This window comes from Ptiloglossa arizonensis, chromosome 1 (assembly GCF_051014685.1).
Source record: "Ptiloglossa arizonensis isolate GNS036 chromosome 1, iyPtiAriz1_principal, whole genome shotgun sequence".
Lineage (NCBI taxonomy): Eukaryota > Metazoa > Arthropoda > Insecta > Hymenoptera > Colletidae > Ptiloglossa > Ptiloglossa arizonensis.
Genome location: NC_135048.1, coordinates 21,730,284 through 21,752,730, shown reverse-complemented (window position 1 = coordinate 21,752,730; position 22,447 = coordinate 21,730,284). Strand labels below are relative to the sequence as shown.

The 22,447-nt window shown below is 29.0% G+C and overlaps 5 protein-coding genes across 9 annotated transcripts; 4 read left to right on the top strand and 1 right to left on the bottom strand.

Annotated features, from left to right (window-relative positions):
- Window positions 1–826: 826 nt before the first annotated feature.
- On the bottom strand, window positions 827–3,234 carry LOC143150916 (methyltransferase-like protein 22). Of its 4 annotated transcripts, none has more exons than XM_076319536.1 (6): window positions 3,035–3,234; window positions 2,556–2,737; window positions 2,304–2,435; window positions 2,035–2,220; window positions 1,786–1,953; window positions 827–1,715 (listed from the first exon to the last, which is right to left on the bottom strand). In XM_076319536.1, exons 2-6 carry the CDS (start codon window positions 2,626–2,628, stop codon window positions 1,429–1,431), a joined length of 846 nt encoding a protein of 281 aa, XP_076175651.1. In that variant the 5' UTR covers window positions 2,629–2,737; window positions 3,035–3,234; the 3' UTR covers window positions 827–1,428. The 4 variants fall into 4 exon arrangements, with proteins under 4 accessions (XP_076175651.1, XP_076175625.1, XP_076175633.1 ...); XM_076319510.1 differs by having other exon boundaries at window positions 2,965–3,104; XM_076319518.1 differs by lacking the exon at window positions 3,035–3,234 and adding an exon at window positions 2,891–3,000.
- Window positions 3,235–4,237: 1,003 nt separating this feature from the next.
- On the top strand, window positions 4,238–8,080 carry Pdi (protein disulfide isomerase). Its single transcript, XM_076319466.1, has 8 exons — window positions 4,238–4,542; window positions 5,116–5,447; window positions 5,553–5,690; window positions 5,771–6,001; window positions 6,088–6,459; window positions 6,546–6,674; window positions 6,755–6,841; window positions 7,233–8,080. Exons 1-8 carry the CDS (start codon window positions 4,395–4,397, stop codon window positions 7,281–7,283), a joined length of 1,488 nt encoding a protein of 495 aa, XP_076175581.1. The 5' UTR covers window positions 4,238–4,394; the 3' UTR covers window positions 7,284–8,080.
- A 511-nt stretch (window positions 8,081–8,591) lies between these two features.
- On the top strand, window positions 8,592–10,791 carry LOC143147243 (uncharacterized). Its single transcript, XM_076312335.1, has 7 exons — window positions 8,592–8,774; window positions 8,852–8,932; window positions 9,079–9,098; window positions 9,329–9,341; window positions 9,779–10,120; window positions 10,187–10,484; window positions 10,661–10,791. The coding sequence occupies exons 1-7, from the start codon at window positions 8,592–8,594 to the stop codon at window positions 10,789–10,791; spliced, it is 1,068 nt and encodes a 355-aa protein (XP_076168450.1).
- A 367-nt stretch (window positions 10,792–11,158) lies between these two features.
- On the top strand, window positions 11,159–21,004 carry LOC143150843 (uncharacterized). Of its 2 annotated transcripts, XM_076319372.1 has the most exons (14): window positions 11,159–11,338; window positions 11,399–11,560; window positions 11,655–11,913; window positions 11,973–12,226; window positions 12,289–12,448; window positions 12,513–12,705; window positions 12,777–12,912; window positions 12,977–13,123; window positions 16,496–16,652; window positions 16,731–16,879; window positions 17,805–18,158; window positions 18,247–18,402; window positions 18,468–18,916; window positions 19,468–21,004. In XM_076319372.1, exons 1-14 carry the CDS (start codon window positions 11,159–11,161, stop codon window positions 20,774–20,776), a joined length of 4,065 nt encoding a protein of 1,354 aa, XP_076175487.1. In that variant the 3' UTR covers window positions 20,777–21,004. The 2 variants fall into 2 exon arrangements, with proteins under 2 accessions (XP_076175487.1, XP_076175479.1); XM_076319364.1 differs by lacking the exons at window positions 11,159–11,338; window positions 11,399–11,560; window positions 11,655–11,913; ... (3 more) ...; window positions 12,777–12,912; window positions 12,977–13,123 and having other exon boundaries at window positions 14,628–16,652.
- LOC143153893 (uncharacterized) lies at window positions 13,153–13,865 on the top strand. The gene is made up of 3 exons (XM_076325530.1): window positions 13,153–13,398; window positions 13,484–13,534; window positions 13,767–13,865. Exons 1-3 carry the CDS (start codon window positions 13,234–13,236, stop codon window positions 13,863–13,865), a joined length of 315 nt encoding a protein of 104 aa, XP_076181645.1. The 5' UTR covers window positions 13,153–13,233.
- Window positions 21,005–22,447: the final 1,443 nt, after the last annotated feature.

Below are 22,447 nucleotides of genomic sequence, written 5' to 3'. Positions count from 1 at the left end.
TAATAATATTTTAATAACAAAACTGAAACAAAACAAGAAACATTAAAATAATGAAAAATAATATATTAAATTTATATGTAATTGCTGTTCATGGAGTAATTCAAAGGCACTGGATGAATCTAGTACATTCATAATTAGAGATAATAGATTATTCTTTTACAAACTAAAACAGTTGTACCTCCTATGTAATATTAATTTAAATTATCAATTAGATGAATTAGATAAATGTATCAATATCTGAGGTTGATACAAAATTAAAAAGCTATCACACAATCTCTTAAAAGATGGGACCTTGGTATGATTACTTCAAATATTTCTTGTAAATTCAATTTAATAAACTGAGGCTGTAAATTATAAGTTTTACTTCAAAATAAGAAATAAGTAGAAAGAAGTGCCTTTACAAGCCAAGAAATCTGAATATGAGAGTGACTATCGTTAATTTGTAATCTTTAAGTTGAATAGACGTATTCATTTATATATATTAAACGTATATGGTTTTGTTTTTAGTAAAATGGTTTCTCGCCGATTGTCGTTCTCTCAGATGAGCTTGGAGATGAAATTTAGTGTATTACAATGAATTTATTCTGTGTGTAATATACACAACTCTACTGCCGATAGTCGTTCGAAGAAACTTTTACATTCCCGTACGTACGTGCGTGACGTTTCTTTATAGTTCAATTAGGTGGTATTATTTAATCTCGTTTAAGCTCTTAGCAAGTACTTTTACGAGGAATCTTTGTTCTCTTCGAACGACTTTAATCACTGTCCATTAATATTACTACTTATGCTAGGTTGTAAATAAAAAAAAAAATACAATAAACATATGGACATGATAAATCATAAATATTTTTATTTAAAATTGTTAAAATCGTCTTTTCTTTTAATTTTCTTGACGTAATAATATATTATAGCGAAATTTTCCTACATATAAAATTATATTGTAGATGAAAATACCTTTATTAATAAAATATTTCAGTTTATCCAGTTTAACTGATGTGCGCGCACACACGCACACACGTACAAACAGTTACATAGATTTTTGCAAATAATAATACTAATAATAATGAGTAGATGCAGAAACATTTCTATTATTAAATAGACACATTTTTTTTCTGAATTATGATTTATTATACATATACTTTTTCCATACTTATAAGAAAATAAGATCTCACATATTACTTTTCCCTGTTATCATCGATCGTTTTCAAGTTCTTGTAAATATTTCTTTAAACTTAAAAAAAGTAGTTCAATTTGCATTCTAAAATAATGCTGATTAATTTGTTTATTTATTACTTTTTAGAAGTTCAATAATTTAATTATTATTATTATACATGTAGTTTGTTGCTTTCAATGAAGAATATGTATTATAACATAAACTTTTAGCATTTATCACTCTTTTTTTTTGTAATTAGTATATATTAAATTAAGTCATTCATTTAATTTATTTTCTATTTTCAAGAGTATCATTTGTTTTACTCTATCATATTTGAAGTATCGTGGGAAATCTATTTTAATATATTCAATATGCCAGTTAAGTTTTTGTGTTTCAAGGCATTTTAAAAAATCTTCATACATTGGGGCAGTAGTATCCATATTGGCTGTAGTAAAAACAAATCTTTTCTCTAAAGCAATATAGACAACCTTTCGAATTTCTGAATTTAAAAGTTTTGCTAATGTTTGAACAAATCCTTCTGTTATGTTTTCATCATAAATTACTGTAAATATACTACATTATTAATAATTTGTACATCACTTTTACATTTCTTGTATAAGATTATAACTTACCATCTGCAGCTAAAATAATAGTTGCTTCATCCATTCTTTTTTTATAGAATGTAGGCCAGTTTATATTTAAAAAGTCTAATTCTTTAATATAAAATTTAGATTTGATATAAACACTGTTTCTGATAAAATTTCTACGAATCAATTCTAATATTCCTTTTATATCAACATCTGAAAAACAAGAAATATGTTAATATTTAATACAGATGAATAGTATACAATTTTCATGATAAAAATGACTTCTTTTATTACCTGTACATATTACTTCCTTAGCAAAGAAACCTACTACTATGCTAGTTAAACCAACTCCAGCACCTAATTCTAGAACTACCTTATTTTTAAATATATCAGGATTAGATAAAATATAATCTGCTAGTAACAAGGCACCCCGCCACACTTGCAATCCTACATGTTGCAGTTCTGTAGACGTATGATGTTCTAAAAATATGTATTAATATATAATTTCATACAAGCAAAAATTACTCTATATATTATATAATTAGTTGGGAATTTATTTATACCTATCAATAATTTTTCTTCTTTTTGCCTATCTATATCTAAATCGTTGTCACTGTCTTGTATTATATTATTGATAACACTTTTTGGTTTAATCATGTAGGATGGACACTTAAAAGCAAAACTTGATATTGCATCTGAAAATACATTATGATTACATACATATATATTGATTAAAATATATATTACTACAATATTATATAAAAATATGATATAATCAATATAATACTGCATACAAATTAAAAGGATAAACTTACTGCCATTTTTAAACTTTACAGAAGCGTTTTTATTTTCTGTGAATATTTCTGATGTTACTGTATACAATGTCATCCTGATAATGAAAATTCACTATTATATAAAAAAAACTTTTAATTTTCCAATATTCCTTTTATTGTCACATTCCTCGGAATATACTGCCCCCCCCCTCCATCACTCACTTCTAGGTAAAACAGAAATTATAGTTAATAATAATAATTTCACTAAAGTAGAAAATTAAATTAATTGAGTTATTTTGACAGCCAATTCAAAATGCAAATGTATTACTCTTATTAATAATTGGTGATTGAGTTTTATTGATTAAAAAAAAATTTACCGATTATACAAATAACATGTTTGTGTGGTTGAAACAATTATATATTAAATAGAATTACCGTGCATATTACATACTTAATTGAAACCAACATTATCGAAATGTAATAGCAGTGTACTATCTATGCGCGACGAAACTACGACTTACATATTCATTCCATTTATTTGGGTAGTCTATATTTTAACTGCACTTATGTAATATATTATTGCACATTAAAATATTTTCATCACTGGCAAATTTCAAAATTACTTTTCATTGTTTTTCAACAATCTTAATATTTCTATATTAAAAATAGTTGCAAAATATTGCAAATTTCGCATTTTATATAATAATTATATTAAAATAAAACACTTTTAAAAGCAGTAATATTTGAACTCTTAATTTTATGTAAAAAATATTCAAATTTTATTTTACGCTTCAATTTTAAGAAAAAAAAAAGTGATACTACGTTATACGTTACATATAAAACGTATTCCATATATTTTTGTTTGAAATATTCTTTTACCTCTTTAATATATTATTAAAAATAATTACATTAAATAATTGTACTTATTATACAAAAAATACTAATTTTAATGTTATATCATTGTGTTTTTGATTAAAATATTTGAAGCATTACTATTTTAATCGCCTAAAATTGATTATATGTACTTACATATATGTATGTATGTAACATGTGTAATGTGATATTATATAAACAAAAGAAAACAAAATCTAAAATATGACAAATGTTTATATTACATGTATGTTTTATAATGTATTTAAATATTTTTGTATTGAAAAATTAGAAATTCAATGAAATTTAAAATAATTATAGTTTAAATAAAAAACAAGTAGATTTCAAAGTGACTTAATATTCAATTATGTATACGGATATTTACATATGAATATTATTAGGTAAACAAAATTTTGAATATGCCAATAGTAACAGTTTCATTGATTATCGAATATATATTGTAATACTTGCACATATATTGTTCTTTAATGAAAACAAATTTTTCAACATTAAACCATTACGTGACGAATCATTACTTCAAATAGAAATGATATTTGAATTAATGTAATTACCGATGGATTATTTTTCTTTCATACACGTATAGCTACAATACTAATTTGTATACAATTCCAAATAAAAATTATCTTGAATTAGCATGCAAATTTAAAAGAAAAGAAAATATCTTTGCTTTTGTGTAAAATAACAAATTCGTCTTATCATTGAAAAACAAAATGATATCCTGAACTTGTTACAGAATCTTGAATATTGCATTGGCCAATCAGCAGCTCCCACGGTGAATGTGATGCCACGCATTAACCGCGATCTACCAACTGTATAGTTCTCTACATCATTGTACTTGGTCACTTTGTTCGTGTTCTTCAACGAGTTCTGTTGAGTGCCTTCAATCTCAATACCGTAACGACAGGTTTACTGTTTTCTGATACAATCGCCAAATTTTTCCTACGTGTTGTGGCATAAATTACTAGGAAATAACATTGCTTTGTTTGAAGAATGAAGTTTGCTACGCTAACATTTTTAGTAATTTTTGTCTTTGCTACTACTCTTGCAAAAATTGAAACCGAAGATGCGGTTTTAGTGCTTACAAAAGATAATTTTGGGGAAGCTATCGAGCAAAATGATTATGTGCTTATCGAATTTTGTAAGTAACGAATCATTTCTTTTGTAACAGATTCTCTAAATTGCATTTATGTATTCATAATTTTGTTCACTACTTCTGTACACAACACCCAAAGTCTAACTGAAGCTGATCCAGATGCTCGATCTTTACACGTCACCATTTAGAAGCCGGTTTCTAAGATTAATACCACTTGTTGATGATATTTTGATTTTATGTTTAAAAATATGGAATTGAAATTTTGTAAATAGTATTTATCTTAATAATGAATGTTATAATCTTAAAATTTATAAATAAATTCCAAATTTTGTACATGTGATTTCGGTAGTCTTTCATGATAATTAATTTATAATTTGTAACTTTCTAGAAAGGAATAACATGGCAATTTATTATTTGTACAATTTGATTGAACAAATAATTTCGAGATATATAAAAACGTATTTAATATTTCAAACATCTTTAATGTAATTGTAAATTTTGAATAATTTGTGTTTTGCATTGTCTATGTGTATTTATTATTAAATGTTTACATTATTAATTTTATAGCATGATAAATTTATTACAATTTAATACTTTTTTATATTCATTAATATTTAGATGCTCCATGGTGTTCACATTGTAAGGGTTTGGCTCCTGAATATGCAAAAGCAGCAAAGAAATTGCAAGAAACTGATTCTACTGTGAAATTAGCTAAAGTTGATGCAACTGTTGAAACAGAATTAGCTGAAAAGCATGGTATCACGGCTTATCCAACTCTCAGATTTTACCGTAAAGGTATTGATATTGATTACAATGGTGGACGTAAAGCAGACCAAATTATAGCTTGGGTAATGAAGAAGACTGCCCCAGCTGTTAAAGATTTACCAACTGTGGAAGAAGCAAAATCATTTATTGAAGCATATAATGTTACAATTGTGGGATTCTTTAAGGTCGATATTTTATGTTTTATTTAAAGTAATGATTTAACATAAATTAGTTTATAGTACATTTTAATACAAGTAAAATATTATATATTTATTTTTTTATCTTATTAGGATATAGAATCAGATGCAGCAAAAGAATTTTTGGAAGTTGGTAATGCTGTTGATGAGCATGCATTTGGTATAAGTAGCAACAATGAAGTTTTTAATGAATATGGAGTAGAAGATGGAAAAATTATTTTATTTAAAAAGGTATACGATTAATAGTTTATTCTATGCTTATTTATACATATATTATTGATGTAGTATGTGGTACTTAATATTTGTCTTAGTTTGATGAAGGCAAAAGTGAGTTTAATGGAGAAATTGATGCTGTGAAATTACAAAATTTCATTTCTATACATGCAATGCCTTTAGTTGTTGAATTCAATCAAAATAGTGCAGAAGAGATTTTCAATGGTCATATTAAAAGCCACCTTCTTATATTCCTTAGTAAAGAAGCTGGTCATTTTGATGATCATGTAGAGAAACTTAAAGAACTGGCAAAGAATTTCCGTGGTCAGGTGTGTATAAGTATGAATCATACGCTTACACAATATATTAATTTTCATAGAAAATATTATAAAATATCATTGCAATATATGTACAGGTTTTATTTGTTACGATTAATGCTGATGAATCTGATCATGGACGCATCTTTGAATTCTTTGGTATAAAGAAAAGTGACATACCTGTTATGCGTATTATAAACCTTGACCAAAAAACGCTTAAATATAAACCAGAGAAACCAGAAATTTCCAGTGAAAATATTATGGAATTTGTAACTGCATATGTTGAAGGCAAATTGAAAAAACATTTGAATACAGAAGATTTGCCCGAAGATTGGGATAAACACCCTGTGAAAGTTCTTGTTAGTAGTAACTTCTATGAAGTTGCATTTGATAAAACAAAGAACGTTTTGGTCGAATTTTATGTTCCATGGTGTACACATTGCTCTCAATTAGCTCCTATTTATGAAGCAGTACGTATTCTTAAGATATGTTTTGCTTTTGTAGATAACAAAAATTTTCAGTAGAAATTTATAGAGGTAATTTCATATACTTTTAGCTTGGAGAAAAGTACGAAAACACTGAAGATTTAGTCATAGCAAAACTAGATGCTGTTGCAAATGAATTAGATGATGTGAAAATCCTTAGTTACCCTACAATTATACTTTTCAAAAAAAAAACTAATGAAGTAAGTATCTTAGGTTTAAATTATATTAATTTTGTAATTACTATTCAAACGTTAATGATATTCATAAAATAAATTTTTAGGCTGTGGAATACACTGGTGAAAGAACATTTGAAGAACTTTCCAAATTTATTGATTCTGATGGTGCTTCTGTTCAAGCTGCAGAAGAAGTTTGTATACATTTATATTTTAATCTATTGACATTTTAATTTTTATTCTTTTACTTTTACTCTAAAATTCAAATTTTGTTTAGTAAACCCTAAGCATTATGAATTATGCATAGAAGATGACACATTGTGTATAAAACGACATATGTCAATATTTACTATTTAATTAATACTATTTATTACTATTATTACTATTTATTAACACAAGAATGTTAGAACATTCTTGTGTTAGAAACACAAAATTAAAGAATAATGATCACCAGAGAGACCTAATTGTTAGTAAATGGATCTAAACTTGTACGACTGTCCCTCAGGTGGATATTGATGCCAATGGGTTTTAATGTATACCAATTATCTTATGTTAATTACAAAATTCAAATTCTTATTATTACAGGCTCAAGAAGAGGATGAAGATGATGATGTGCCAAGAAAAGATGAACTATAAATTATCATTATTTACTCTGCCAGTCTACTTAAGAAATATTATTTATAGAAAATCATTTTAAATCATTCATTTTCATTTTGTTACTCTCAGACTTATGTTTATAAATCAGTTTTTCAAAGTGTACAATTAACTGTTAAGGATTTATTTACAGCTTTAAACAGGGGTTTATATTCTTATACAAGGTTAATCATCTAAGAATAGAGTTGCAAATATTTCATTGATATGGAATTATAATTATCTCTTTGATGATAATAATTAAAAAGTTCATGAGTGGAAATGTATCACTAAGAACGATTGAGATATTTGCAATTCGAGTCTTATTGTTAGATACTTTACCCTGTACACATAAAAATACGACTAACATACTTCGATCACAATGCATCTATATAACTATCTGAAATGATATACTGCACATAATTTGAAGAGAACAGTTTATTCGATTTAAAATGCATTTTATATGAATGCGAGGTGTGGAGATTATTTATATATCAAAACAAAATTAGGAGCAGAGCAGTTTTGCTATCGGTATTGTTATGTTTTTTTTACTATACCTTTTTGTCTTTAGAAAACCGCAATGTTTATAAATGATCCTTTTTTTTCGCGCTATTAATGTATTAGGGTATGATTTGTGAAAAATCATTAAGCTAAGGATCTCGTATAATTGTGAATTGCATTTTATTTTTGTAAAACAATTTTGTTTTTTTATTACATGTATACACATTTGCGCGTGTATAACACATAACACACATATACTACAAATTATTGTCCTTATTATGATAAAGTAGAAATTTTAAGGAGTCGTTTTTCTTAAATTTGTGATTTGTAACTATATTTTTATTTACAGTATTTAAAACAATCCATAATATTATTTCGTGAACATTTAAGGTAAAAATAATTACAATATTTTCCTAAATTCGACTAACTAAAAATGTTAGGTATGGGATTATCAGTGATAAAGAAGAAAAATAAATTACCCTTAAGTCTTATTATGTATCATTCTAATATATATTTTCATATACATTATTCTATAGATTCATATTTATTTAATTTCCATGAAACAATTCCAATAAATAATAACACAATTTTTGTTTAATATTAGTTAGCACGTGTATCAGAAAAAATTATTGAATATATTATAAATATAAATATAATTATATGATATATATAATGAGGAACCCAGTTAACACTTTGAGTGACACATAATTTTCTGTAGATTATATAACAAGTTGTTAAGTATTGTTTTTTTATTCACTTCTGTTCTTGTTTTTTTTTCTCCTCCACCAGAAACGGCAAGAATTAATCATAAGAATGGAACAAACCTTCAATCTTTCAACATTGACTAAATTTTTACATCAGACATTGGCATTTACAGAAGAAGTAAAAAACGTGTTGAAGTCAAATTGTGATGAAGCAATATTCTCTTTAAAACCATGGCATAAGGAAATTATAACTAAACAGGATGTTAGTAAAAATGCTTGCATTTTTTCTAATGTAAGACAATTAATAGTCATTTTATGCATTTTTTTTTATAATCAAATTTGGCTAATTTGTTCTTCTTTGCCTAAAAGCCAGAAATTAGCGTCGAAGAAATTGCAGCAGGAATTAGTAGGGCATTACTACAAACACAGCAATTACGTGAAAAGTTATCTGTGAAAGTAATAAAAGAAAAGAAATATTTAAAAAAGTCTAATACATCTGAAATTTATAATCCTCGTACAACTGGTATATATTTAACAAAAAAAATCTATTATTTATTATTTAATTAAAAATATAATTATATTTATTACCAAATTAGGTGATGGAGAAACCGAAACAGTAAGAAATCTAAGTGCAGTCAATAACAAATTGTGTCCCATTGAAAGAAAAAATATTAGTAAGAATAATGAAGGAACAAAGAATAATAAACAAGTTATATTGCCCGTAGAAAACTTATCGGGGAATAAAAATTTTCTTGCAATAAATAAATGCAACATTAAAAATACAAAGGAAATTAAAAAACTTAAAAATATCGATTATAAATTAGTAAATAATTTTAAATCTACTAGTTCCATAACAAAGGTAATATAAGTTTATAGATATACAGGTACACTATTTTCCATTTCAATTTTTATCCACTTTTTTATAATCTTTTATATATTAATTTTGTAATAAACTTTAAACCAAACAAGAATCATTTTTATTTAAACGTAATTTATGCAAGATAAAAATATACTTGTGGTTAAATATTTTAGAAGTTGTTAAAACCTGGAAATACTTCATAAGTATAAATTCAGCTAAATAATAATTTATATATTTGACTTCCTGCAAGGTCATCACATTTTAAAATATCGATTTTGTGACACAATCAAAATTTCATTTCAATTTAATTGTAAAATTCATATAGTAAACTCGCTAAATTTAATCATATTAGAATGAAATATACATTAATCTACTCAATAGTAATGCAAGTGCTTGGTTAATAATTTAGTTATTTTACATAATTATTTTTCGTGTAGACAAATTATATTGAATTTGACAAAAAATCTACAACATCCACTAATGAATTAAAAGATTTAATACAAAGAGTATCATCAGAATCTAACAATTGCACATTTTCCAATATGAATAATGCAAAGTGTTCAGTACTTGGAACTGTAACATCGCAAGTTATATATGAACAAAGTTTTATAACTATGGGTGTCATAGACAGTCTGAATGCATTTAATATTCCTGGAGGAATAATTAAATCATTGAAAGCGTATCATACATATCTTGACATTGAATTTTCAGAAAAATCAATTGATAATGGAAAACGACAAAAAATGCTCAATATATTTTTGATACAATTTAACAAAATAGTAAGCAACTTTCACAGAATACTAATAAAATAATGAACAAAAAATAACTGTATACATATATTGCAGGATAAAATTGTACAAAATAAATTAATGGAAAAGACTCATGATACATCATTATTGATTAAATTTATATCTTTATTCCAAAATCTATTCACTGAAGACATAAAAATATGTAATTTGTCTAATATTAAAAAAGTGTATACTGAATTAAACAATATATGGAAAATATACGAAACAAAAGAATTTATGAATTTACATAATTTGGAATCAGATATTCAAAATATATTGTTCTGCAATACCTTTGATACAACAGGATGGATGTCAAATGGAATTTGGAATTTTTTCTATAATAGAAAATTTGAAGGTACCTTTAATTTAATGCATTCACTAGTATGCTATTCCACTTTATCTTATTTTTAGGAATATCAAGAGTACAATGTATATGTTACAAAAGCAAGAATCAATTGTTATTATTCTTTGAAATGATACAACAATTACAGCAAATACAGTATTTTAAAGATTATATTAATATTATTTCAGAGAATGTACTTTCCAATATGATGTTTTTCGATTCGACAGAACCAGAATATGTAAAAATATATAAAATGATTTGTGTACTCTACCAGGGTTTAAATCCAAAAATTCCAATTTTAGTACAAGCAGATAAATAAAAATTTTTAAAGTTGTATTAAATAAAGAATTTTGTATTAATACAAACGATTATGTACTTGTGATGTATGTTACTATAGTAACTGAGAAACATTGATATCTATATAATCATTGAAGTACACAAAATTAAATGCTGTTATTTATATGTTCTATTGCACATATTTTTAACGCAACAGTTTTATATATTGATCTAATATATGTAGTTTTAATCTGTGAGTAACATTAGTAATTACTTACTTTCTTTTTTAAGAAAAATTGTATTATACTGTTTTTCTGAAAAAATACAGTTCAAAGTATTTTGCAATAAATCATCAACAGCTAGTGTTTGTTGTACTGAAAATCAATATTAAATCTATACATATGAAAAACATGAATTTACAATATACTTACACAAAAAAAAGAATACAATTTGGAAAACAATGCAGCCTTTCAGATTTTCAAAAAATAGAAGTTGATGTTAAACCACATATAGAGTATATGAATAATTATATTCAAGTAGATCCTGCAACTCATGGAACTCAATGTGGCAAAACATATTCTGCTCATGAGGTATAAATTCATGCTAAAATTTTTTGTAAATACATTAATATATGTTATTAATATAATTAGGTAAACACAAATACTGAAACATTCAAAGATAATAGTATGTGTCATTCTGAAGGTGGCTGGCCAAAGGATCTGAATATAAAAGATACAGAACAAATAATTAGATATAAACGTAAAATAGAAAAGGATGAACTGTATATTCATACAATGCTTCAATTGTTACCTGTATTTATATTTCCTTTTACATTATTTATTTATAAGAGTAAATTTTATTATAAATTAATATACTGATATAAATAATAGTATTTACTATTTTTAGTCAATAGAACATTGTATATTGCAAAACAATACTTGTAATATTTATGAACAATACTATAGCTACATGGAACCAAGTTTATTAACACAAAGAGCATATTCACGTACAGTGAATGTATATCGTGATATTTTACCAATGAAAAGACAAGTAACCCACCTGTCTTGGTCGCCAGATCAGGGAAATTATTTTGCAGCTAGTTACTGTAATACTGACTTCAAAAAGGGGGTAAATGATAATCCTGTCTCATATATTTGGGATGTAGGTAAGTTAAACTTGACTTGCTCAGAATATGTAAGTAAGAAAATTTAATTGCATTTATAGAAAGTCCAAATATTCCTTATATGACATTAAAACCATTCTGTCCAATTTTAACATTGGAGTATAATTCTAAGGATAGTAATATGTTAGTTGGTGGATTAATGACTGGTCAAGTAGCTTGTTGGGATATTAGAAAAGGACCAGAACCAATTGAAACTAGTTCAGTAGAATTTAGTCATAGAGATTTATGCAATAAAGTCTTATGGATAAATTCTAAAAGTGGTACAGAATTTTTTAGTGCTTCAAAGGATGGACAGGTACAGTAAAGTATGAAATAAAAATATATTTACAGATAATAAAGAAAAGATATAAATTGTAGATAATGTGGTGGGATATTAGGAAATTACAAATACCTACAGAAACATTAGTGATAGATTTATGTAAACCTGATGATCAAAATATTGAGAAAGCAATTGGAATTTCAGCATTACAGTTTGAACCATCTATGGGTACACGTTTTATGTGTGGTCTTGAAAATGGTAAACAGGATTTAATATCCACATATTTTTATTTCTATTTTTATATATTTATTTTTATGATTAGGTATGGTAATATCAGGAAATCGTAAAGGTAAAACTTCAGGTGAGAAAATTGCAACTAGATTTAAGGCACAATATGGACCTGTGATAAGTCTAGAAAGAAATCCAACATTTGTCAAAAATTTTTTGACTATTGGTGATTGGACAACACGAATATGGTCAGAAGATTGCAAAGAATCTTGTATTGCTTGGACACCGTAAATATATTTAACAGTTTTGAATATACAATAGTACAACTGAACAAAATTTTATTTAAATTATATTTCAGTGGTCACAGGGACTTCTTAATGGGTGGAGCATGGAGTGTAACACGATTTTCCATATTTTTCTTAATAAAAATGGATGGCACTTTGGATGTGTGGGATTTATTAATTCAACAAGATTCACCAATTCTTAGTGTAAAAGTATGTTCATTTGATTATTATTATTTAGATATACTATTTATATTTTTAAAATAACAAATATTAGGTGTGTGATGAAATTTTAACATGTATACGACCTCATGAACAAGGACAATTGGCTGCTGTTGCAAATAAAAATGGAACAACATTTCTACTTGAATTCTCAGAAGCATTAACAACTAATCAAAAAAATGATAAACTTTTATTTACAGCGGTAAGTTAAAAATTATTAACTTACTTTTATTATAATTATCTTAGTGCAATTAATAGCTTCTTGATAGAGAGACACGGAGAGAAAAAGTTATAGAAGCTAAAAATAGAGAAATGAGATTGAGAATGAAATCTCTTCGAAATACCAATTTTGAGATTGAATGCTCAACAGGCAGTATAAAAATTGATGAGAAACCAGATTCAAAGTGTCTCAATCTTGATACTAATAATGAAATGATAATAAATTGTGAACAAGATTATGAAAGTGCCATTAAAACAGTGTGTATGATTCAACATTTTATGTGATATTAGACCACATATAATGTTTTTTATTTTAATTAAAAGATTTATTGCACTTTACTAGGAAATAGCAAGACAAACAGCAACAGATAATGAGGAAGTAAATGATAAAAACGTGATAAATGGAACAATTAATTAAAAAAATGATTGTTAAACATGTGCATGTACTAAAATTTGTCAATAAAACGTTATTCTGTTGTTTATTAAATTTGTTTTTCTGTGTATAATACTAATTTATATCTAATTATAATTTACAAACATTATTTTATTTAACTTATTGATCACATTTTTAACGAATACATAACAATATATATATATATATTACATTTTTTTGAATCTCTTTACAGCAGAATAATGTATATATATATAAGCGAGTATCGTATTACAAAATAAAAGCACACTTATCTATCGATTCGTCAAAACTTGTATCACAACAACACAGCTGAAGTTTCGTACTTATTGACATAATATGTACATAGACACTTTTCAATCAATTTAACACTTAATATCACTGTCAATATAGCATTCCTCTACCAAGTAGTTTACTTTTTTAAATCTAAGCAATAATATCTACAAAAATGTATCAATTATAAAAAATTAGTTTGATTTATAATAAAATAATTTTGATAAAACAGTGAAAAGCATGCAAACTACGAAATATGTGAAAAATTTAACACGAGAATTTTGCAAGAGTATTTTGACAAAAGTGTAAACAGAATTTTATTCGAATTTTAAATGATATACTCTACTGGAAGGAGGAAATGATCCAATTACATCAATTCACGTATCAACCAAAGGAATTTCAAGAATACCAGTGTTACATAACCTATGAGAAACTTGCATAATTAAGAAATTGAAGGGATTCAAATGATGTTTAATGTTTTTGCGTAAGAAATAAGAAAAAAAACAGGATTACTTCGTGTTATTGCATTATTATCTTTTTTAGTATTAAATGGAACTTTACGAGGGATTAAAGTAAAAAATAAATGTTTTTCTTTTCAAAATAAAAATTTGAAACCTTGCTTTCGAGATGTACGGTTTTCATTAAATATGATTGTATATAAACCGTTTATAGTAGCCTTCTAAATAATTTTTTATCGTTAACAAAACAAAATACAGTTTTATTCTTCGTATATGTACTGTATCTCTTTAAAAAGAAATTGCTTTATAATTATATACCAATAAAAACATTAATTTAGAAGAGCAATTACGACAAACTCGAGTACTTTGTATAAATATCATTTAAAAGTTTGAAGATTAACAATATAATGAAGAAAACTGAACTTCTGACATGAATAAAGACACAATGGAATTAGAATTGCGAAATGCATTAATACAAAAATCGAAGAAAAAAAAGAAGAAGCGATATCAGGATGAAACAAACTCCCAGTCGCTTGTAATTAATGTTAGTAAATCATGTACCAAAAATAGTAATACTGATAATTCATCTGAAAATTCTAATATCGTTGATAAAACGAACGTAAAAAAAAACACCGAAAAATCTTTCAAAGTATTCGATAAAAATAAGGCGAAGAAATTCGGTAATACGGGCTCTATGGATTTCAAGGAATTTACAACGGAATCGGTAAATGTTTTTGTCGATATTCATCAAGAATATAAAGCAGAAAAATGTTATGGTGAAAGAAAGGGAAAAAATGAAACAGTGGATGAAAAAGCAACGGATGTTCCTTTGAAAGAACCTGAGAATTCTAAAATATTTTCGAGAACAGACACGTTTCATGAGAAAAGAGGCAGAATATCAGAAACGAATTCGGTCAAGTATCGAGATCTTAAAAAAGAACACAATGATATAGAGGTTGTGGATTCGATAAATTTAACAGAAGAATTTCAGGAATCCTTGGTGGATAAAATGGACGAGAGAAGATTAGGAACAATGAGGAAAAGTAAATCGGCTAAGATGCACAATAATCAATTTTTTGTTAAAGAGAAATTCTGTAGCAGAAGACAATGGCGTGCTCAGGAAAATCAAATTGAGGAATTAAAAAAACCACCAAGAAAACGTTGGTCGAAAGATACTTCAGTATTTCGATTACCGAATGTAAGAGGCAACTCTTGGACAACTGTCTCAACAGAAAATACAATTCAAGATTCGGTGCAACCGTTATCAGTGACACACTCCGGTTTCGATAATGCAGCGTTTGTTTCGGAAGACGAGGAAATTCTTAGAATTGAGACTAATCGTGAAGACGCGGGAATCGAAATAAAAGAAATAGTTAGCGTCTCAAGAAAATCGGATCACTCGTTAGCCGAAAAGAACATTTTAGAGCAAGCGACTACTATGGCCGAAAATTTGAACGAATCGAAACATTCAAATGTTAAGTGCTTTGAAAGACAAAATGGAAATGATGTATTAGACATCAAAAGTATTGACGAGTGTAACGACGACGATGTGCCTTCGAAAAATAGAATAAATCGTGATTCTCAGAACAAGAAAAAAAATTCTAACGAAAGCAATAAATGGAACTTAAACGATTCAAATACTTTGCAAAGTTTAGAAGAAGTTACGATACAGTCCGATTATCGTTCCTCTGAAGAAGTCTTAACAAACTATAATGGTCGTTGGGTGAACAAGAAAACTAAAAGAATTCGTAAAAAGCATTCCGCAAACGATGAAACTAATTCCAGTCGGCATACTATATCTACATCCGAAGATGACGATCCGGACGAAAATCATTCGAGTTCAACGTACGATGAAAGCGAATTGAGAAGATCCATTACAAAACGAAAAAAACCGGTGCATACAGAACATCAGTATCAATTGAAAAGTGAAAAGGAAAAGGGAAAAAGTCATCGCAAGAATATTTTTGATTCTTCGATACGTAGCCCGTATCTTAACACCAACGTAGATTTGAAAAAGAAAGAAAAGAACAAAAAGGACACAAAGTACATACTTGTAACGATTCATAGGGCGAACATGTTAGAAATTGACTATGTAACGAGACACCCGATGGTGAAAGTTCATATAGTGAGAACCGAAACTGGAGAGTATTTAAAGAATGAATCAAGTACGGGAACATATTTGCAGCCTGTAATAACCGGGAAATTTGATTTTAAGGAAAACAGATCCATAGTGCCTGTGTGGGAGGAGGAATTACTGTTCGAACACGATTTTGACGCACTGTTGAATGCCGACGGCGAGCAAGTCGTAATCCTTTTCGAAATTGTCGATCTGTTGAGTTTCGTCGAGGCTAGCTTTAATTACGATAAATTCGGCAAGTGTCGGTGCGCAATATAATACTCTGATAGTTTGTAAAATTACTTCGAAATAATTGTACCGATATCGCATACAGGTCACGAAAGTTGTTGGCACAAGATTGCATGGGCTTTTCTGCGACCCCTAGGAAGGAACAATGTCTTTCACGTTGACAAAATGGTTCGATTACAATTGTACAAACCTCGAAAGAGTGTGAAGAAACTTGAGAGATTTTGCACGTGCGAAGTAAGTGATTTCAAAGATATACAAAGCTATGTTGCCGTAGGCTTGAATAATTTTACTTTAACAGATATCTAGGTATCTATTTGTTAAGAGTAAATGAGATCTCGCGATACTAGACTCCTCCCACTTCCGCCTAAATGTAACATTATTGCATCTATACCTATGTATGTCGTGTATCGTACTATGTGATTTTCTTATTATGAACGCTGCCTCTTTAGCATCGTCCGGTTTTCCGACACATATAGGCATGTGTGTACGGAGATAAATTGGAAGGGAAACAGCACACGACGGGTCATTGCGCCGGATAGCACTGAATATAGATACAAGAGTCGAAACTCCACGGGCGAGTTTCGTCCGTTGCGTGCGACACGCAACAGGCGGCATTTCTGTAGCGTATCAGACCGTGTTTCGCGCTTATATAATCAATTACATTAAAACACATAGTTTCTATTACGGTGGAGAAAACGTGACATAATGCACGGCTTACAAAATGCCTGTGGAGTCCTGACCTAATACATAAATTCTTGCTTCTTTTTTGTCGACGGCAAGAGCAAATCAAAGGGACAAAAAGTAAGCGTGGAACGGTACGGGAAAGACAAAGCTTCACTGCATGCAAAGGATAGATTATCGGACGTCCGAGAAATGAAGTGAGACAAAATTTCGATGCTTCGACTGTCTCGAATCGTTTCTTGCTCCTTTATTGTCTTCTGAGATTGATTAAGATTTCTAATTAGAAATAGCGAATAGAACATTCAGTTCTCGACGTATAGGCTAAAATCAGGCCCAATAAATAAGTACTATACTTAGGCAGAAATTGAATGAGTTGTATCTTTTTTTTTTTATCGAAAAGTAAGACACAACTTGTTCCAGTTTCTAAGGTCACCTTGTATTTGAGAATTTGAGCTCTTCGCCAATTTTGTTTTTATAGGCGTACACGTGGTGGAAGTCGAGTAACTGGGAAAAATACCCCAGTAGTTTATTTGTTACTGTGACGTCCACCGATCCACCTAAATTGGAATCTGTTTTCTATCAGCAATTATCATTACACGATCTATCCGATGCACGTGGCGAATCGCAGAAGGCTTCGAATCGTACTTTGGATTCCATAGATTTGTCAAAATGGACGCGATTAGCTGCGCAGTCCTGTAAATTACCGAACGAAAATAATTTCAAAACTGAGATCAGCGAGAACGGGTGCTTCTTCGTTGTTTTTAGTAATAACGGAAAATATTTGGCTTGCAGTCATTCCGAGGAACATGATTATCCTATCATCGTTTACGAGGTAAATTATAAGCAAAGTTTTCAAATTTTATTGACACCGATGCCTTGTTTATTACAACACTACGCATGTACTTCATCATTGCTTTTAGGTTGAAGAAAAAACGGTTTACATCCGATTTTCAGGACACAAAACGTTTGTTTATTCTCTCCATTGGTCCAACAATGATAAGTATCTGCTTTCTGTTTCGTCAGATCAGACTGCTCGTATTTGGGATGTCCACAATCAGATTGTACAGCACATAGAGGTAAGAATGTGTATCATCGTATCTATAATACCGATCGAGACCAAGTCTCGTTATATTTGTAACAGATGATGCCGCATCCATCGTACGTATACTGTGGTAAATTTAGTCCCGAAGACACTTCAATCGTAGCAACCGGATGTTACGATCGGACAGCGCGCATTTGGACGCGAGACAAGAGATCGAAGAATCGTGACCTTAGCCAGGAGTTAGAAGGCCATGAAGGCTTCATAAACTCAATGTGCTTTCAAAAGAATAGTAATTTATTAACTGCAGATAGCGTTGGCACAATAATACTATGGACGGTGAAGAAAAATCGAGATGCACCGTCCAGAAGAGAATGGCATATATCGCGAAAGATAAAGGTTAGGGAAGTCGATGGTGTAATAATCAACACGATCGTTTTGCACCCTTTAGAATCGAGGCTTCTCGTGCATTCGAGAAATAACGGATTAAGAATGTTGGATCTCGCAACTGGCGTCGTGTTGCAAAAATACAATGAGCTGAACAATCAAAGGTATTTTTTTATAGCACGAGACTTACCTTGAATGATACTATAACGTTCGAAGAAACAGTTGAACGACACAGCAAGTGTCTTTCAACTTTCTATAACTTCAATTTTTTTTAGGAGTGCAACGATCTACCCGCAAAATATAATTGCACTTTTCTTTTAAATGAAACTACATAAACGTTTTTTTTTTCTTTTTTTTCGATAAATCGATTCTTCACGTGTGTAAAAATATTAGCAGATGTTCGAACAATGAATATATCTATTATGTAATGGTGAACTGTTTAAACACTTGAATGAAATACGCGCCTTCTTAAGAAATTTGAAATATTTCGCGAAGCATTCTTTTCTCGATAACCTTCTTCTGATATTTTCGTACGTATCGATCTATCTACAAAATACATACGATTTCATTTAAAACAGAAGTGCATTGCGTTTTGCAGGTGCGTCGCTGCACTTGTAAAAAAGTGAAGTTATAGAAAGATAGATCTTGTTCATGTCATCATTGATACGACATTTAATGATAGATAATGCGATTTACAGTGAAATACCGATTTTAGGATACAATCGACAGCCTGCATCTCTCCATGTGGCGGTCTAATTTTTTGCGGAGGAGAAGATTCCACTTTGAACGTGTGGAATTTGGAGACTGGCGTTCTTCTCGCGAAGTACATACTCGATCGAAATTTTCGTGCCGTGACCTGCGTAGATTATCATCCGTATGAACACACGCTAGTATTTTCGACGTTCGGCAGTTCCGCACCAGTAAGAGTTTTGAGATTCAACAAAGACGTAACCGGTGAGGACGTGGGATTGAAAATGACGGAACAGACTAGATTTGAAATAAACAATAGCGACACTTCAACGAGATTTTTGAACGTTTCCACAGCAGCTGGAGAAAAATCGCGATCAAACTGTAGAATACAAATACCGGAAGACATTTTAAAAAATCAAGACTCACAATATAAGTTTCATTCTATCGAATCCACCAATGTCCCTATTGAAAAAGATGATAGGCCCACCGACGCGAAAATATGGTTATTGCGATTAAACGAAACTGAGCGAACGTTCAAAAGTCAAAGCGCGAACCGTTTGTATAACATCATCGAGAAGATTGACAGAATCTTATCGAATACATCAAGGTCCTCGGGCGATGTAGAGACCGGGAAACATTTTTCTCAGGAAATATCTAAAACTGATAAAGTTTTAATCACTCAGAACAAGCATACAATAAAGAGAAAAGAAAAATTAAGAAGAAAGAAATCGTTAGGGTATTGCAGCACTGACGATCGTTCATATTCGTATTTTGATTCGAGTCCAGGAAACAGCGTCCAGGGTGAGATTGTAGAATTGAAAATGCTGCAAAATATGAATACGAGCGACTGGTGTGTGAAAACAAGATCAAAGAGCGCAAAGGTAATGAGAAGCAATAATGTGCACGATGATGTGTCGAAGTCTCTTTCCGATAGTGCTGCAAACTATCGAAAGACCAAAGTTTACGACGAATTTAGAGAAATTGGAGCATTGGAAAATATCAAAACTAATTTTATTCGTCCGGCGCAAGAAAATAATTTGAAGAAGAAAAATTTCCACAACGACGATTCTTTTAACGATAATGATCGGTCAAATTTATCTGACAGTGCTGGAACGTACGTTGTGGAAAAGAGTAATATCGATAGAAACAGCGATGAAGATTCGATTAAATTACTTAAAAATGAAGATTCGATTCAGAGCGATACGGAAAATAACTCGAACGTTACAAAACACTCCGAAAGTGGAAGTTCTGTGCTCAGTAATGCAACATTTACTATCGAAAATGAAGTTCCTGTTCCGAAGCCCAGGCGAAAAAAAAAGTCTTATCTGATATAATTTTGTTAGGTACATAGAATTAAGTATTGCAATATTTAAATAAATTATTTATACATAAAATTGTATTTTAAGTTTAGAAAGAACCGTTACACGAAACGTATTTTACTTTAGTATTTTTTACGTATGTAGTTTTTATCAAATATTTTCAGAAATATTGAGTTGCAGTAAGTTTTACAGTATACATAACAAACAGACTTATAAGAAAACTTTCTAATAAATGCTTTATTCTATTGACATTATATTTATCCTTCAATATTTTATTATATTTAATTTTATTTTTTAATTTAAGTTAATAAATCTTAGAGAAGATTAAATTTTACCCAAAAGTATTAAATAATTTTTTTTTATTTTCTCTAATAAGGAACAAATTAAATGAAATTTTATTCATTGCATATCACCAATAACGTACGTCATAAATATTATATTTTAAAATAATGTTGCTTACAAGGGGTTCCTTAATAAAATTGAATGTTTAGAAATTGAAAGGTGTGCGCACGTTGTAATTCCTAGTTAAACTCCGGAGTTTAGGGAACCTTCTCCATTCTGCTCCGGTACTATAGTATTACAACCACAGACGAAAAATAGGATACATCATGTCATCTTCCGAGCTTGGTGCGAAACGATCTGAAATACCGACCACGTAAAATATCAGTGGTGTTCGGGTGACCTCTTTGTTTAAGAAAGATAATTTCAGGAACTACATTCAACTGAACCAGAGAAGTCGGTAAAAAAAGTAAAATGCAAGAAACTCGTCTCTGCTTCTATATGTTATTTGTAATTCCATCAAACCTACTAATCTTGGAAAATATTATAATACCAAGTTCTATTTATTTGGGTTATCATTGGCGGATTATTATCATGGATGAAACTTGAAACATTTTAACAACTGAAAATTTTAGAAGTAGTTGTAACTTAGAAAATATCCTTGGTATTATGTTGTTAAAATTGTTCAAATTCAATCTGTGAGAGTGAATGGAAGGAAAAATTTTGTTTACATTCTTTTTCGTTAGGATACTTTAGGATCCATAAAAGAAGTAACTAAATTATTGATTGTATTTAAATATTAATAACTATGTAAATATATATGATGGAAAAATTAAACCTGTACAAAGTGCCGAGCTCATGGTTCTTGCATTAGTACTTATGTAGTGGTGAAGGAAATTCCACAATTTGCTCTGTAGTCACTATATGCGATCTGACCACTATATATTAATTATTTAAAAATCGCTAGACAATTATATATTCATAAAAAAAAAAAAATATTTATAAAGTAATTCACGTGCAAATAATAAATACATACATACATACATATATTACTGGTACGCTTTATACGAGAAATATCATTTTGTATATTTTCATTTCAATGGGTTGCTAAATGAAAATTTCAGTACTTATTAATCGCTCATACATAGTAACGTATAATACGCATGAAGCTGGTTAGATAATCGATTGTAAGTATCTACGAGACATTTATGCTTTATAATGCAAGACAGACCTAACCCGGACCGAAAAAATACATTTAATATATTATTGCTTCCATAGAAAAATTGTTTATTTAAAGGAAGCAATTTGAAACAAAAATCGTATGTAAATATCTGCACTATTCACTTTCGTTTCAAACATGGGATACTTTTTCGGAGGAATAGCTAAAATCTCTATTAAAATAATTAT

What these genes read in the sequence shown, in the direction of transcription:
- LOC143150916 (XM_076319536.1), bottom strand. Translation starts at nt 2,628, where the DNA reads ATGACATTGTATACAGTAACATCAGAAATATTCACAGAAAATAAAAAC. An exon ending in TGTAAAGTTTAAAAATGGCA is followed by an intron (nt 2,436 to 2,555) that starts GTAAGTTTATCC and finishes ATGTATTTTCAG; the next exon opens with ATGCAATATCAAGTTTTGCT. An exon ending in TAAGGAAGTAATATGTACAG is followed by an intron (nt 1,954 to 2,034) that starts GTAATAAAAGAA and finishes CTTGTTTTTCAG; the next exon opens with ATGTTGATATAAAAGGAATA.
- Pdi (XM_076319466.1), top strand. Translation starts at nt 4,395, where the DNA reads ATGAAGTTTGCTACGCTAACATTTTTAGTAATTTTTGTCTTTGCTACT. An exon ending in AAATTATTTTATTTAAAAAG is followed by an intron (nt 5,691 to 5,770) that starts GTATACGATTAA and finishes TATTTGTCTTAG; the next exon opens with TTTGATGAAGGCAAAAGTGA. An exon ending in CAAAGAATTTCCGTGGTCAG is followed by an intron (nt 6,002 to 6,087) that starts GTGTGTATAAGT and finishes ATATATGTACAG; the next exon opens with GTTTTATTTGTTACGATTAA.
- LOC143147243 (XM_076312335.1), top strand. Translation starts at nt 8,592, where the DNA reads ATGGAACAAACCTTCAATCTTTCAACATTGACTAAATTTTTACATCAG. An exon ending in AATTACGTGAAAAGTTATCT is followed by an intron (nt 8,933 to 9,078) that starts GTGAAAGTAATA and finishes TTACCAAATTAG; the next exon opens with GTGATGGAGAAACCGAAACA. An exon ending in TGATACAATTTAACAAAATA is followed by an intron (nt 10,121 to 10,186) that starts GTAAGCAACTTT and finishes CATATATTGCAG; the next exon opens with GATAAAATTGTACAAAATAA.
- LOC143153893 (XM_076325530.1), top strand. Translation starts at nt 13,234, where the DNA reads ATGAGATTGAGAATGAAATCTCTTCGAAATACCAATTTTGAGATTGAA. An exon ending in ATGAAAGTGCCATTAAAACA is followed by an intron (nt 13,399 to 13,483) that starts GTGTGTATGATT and finishes GCACTTTACTAG; the next exon opens with GAAATAGCAAGACAAACAGC. An exon ending in AGGAAGTAAATGATAAAAAC is followed by an intron (nt 13,535 to 13,766) that starts GTGATAAATGGA and finishes ATCTCTTTACAG; the next exon opens with CAGAATAATGTATATATATA.
- LOC143150843 (XM_076319364.1), top strand. Translation starts at nt 14,711, where the DNA reads ATGAATAAAGACACAATGGAATTAGAATTGCGAAATGCATTAATACAA. An exon ending in CTTTAATTACGATAAATTCG is followed by an intron (nt 16,653 to 16,730) that starts GCAAGTGTCGGT and finishes TATCGCATACAG; the next exon opens with GTCACGAAAGTTGTTGGCAC. An exon ending in AGAGATTTTGCACGTGCGAA is followed by an intron (nt 16,880 to 17,804) that starts GTAAGTGATTTC and finishes TTGTTTTTATAG; the next exon opens with GCGTACACGTGGTGGAAGTC.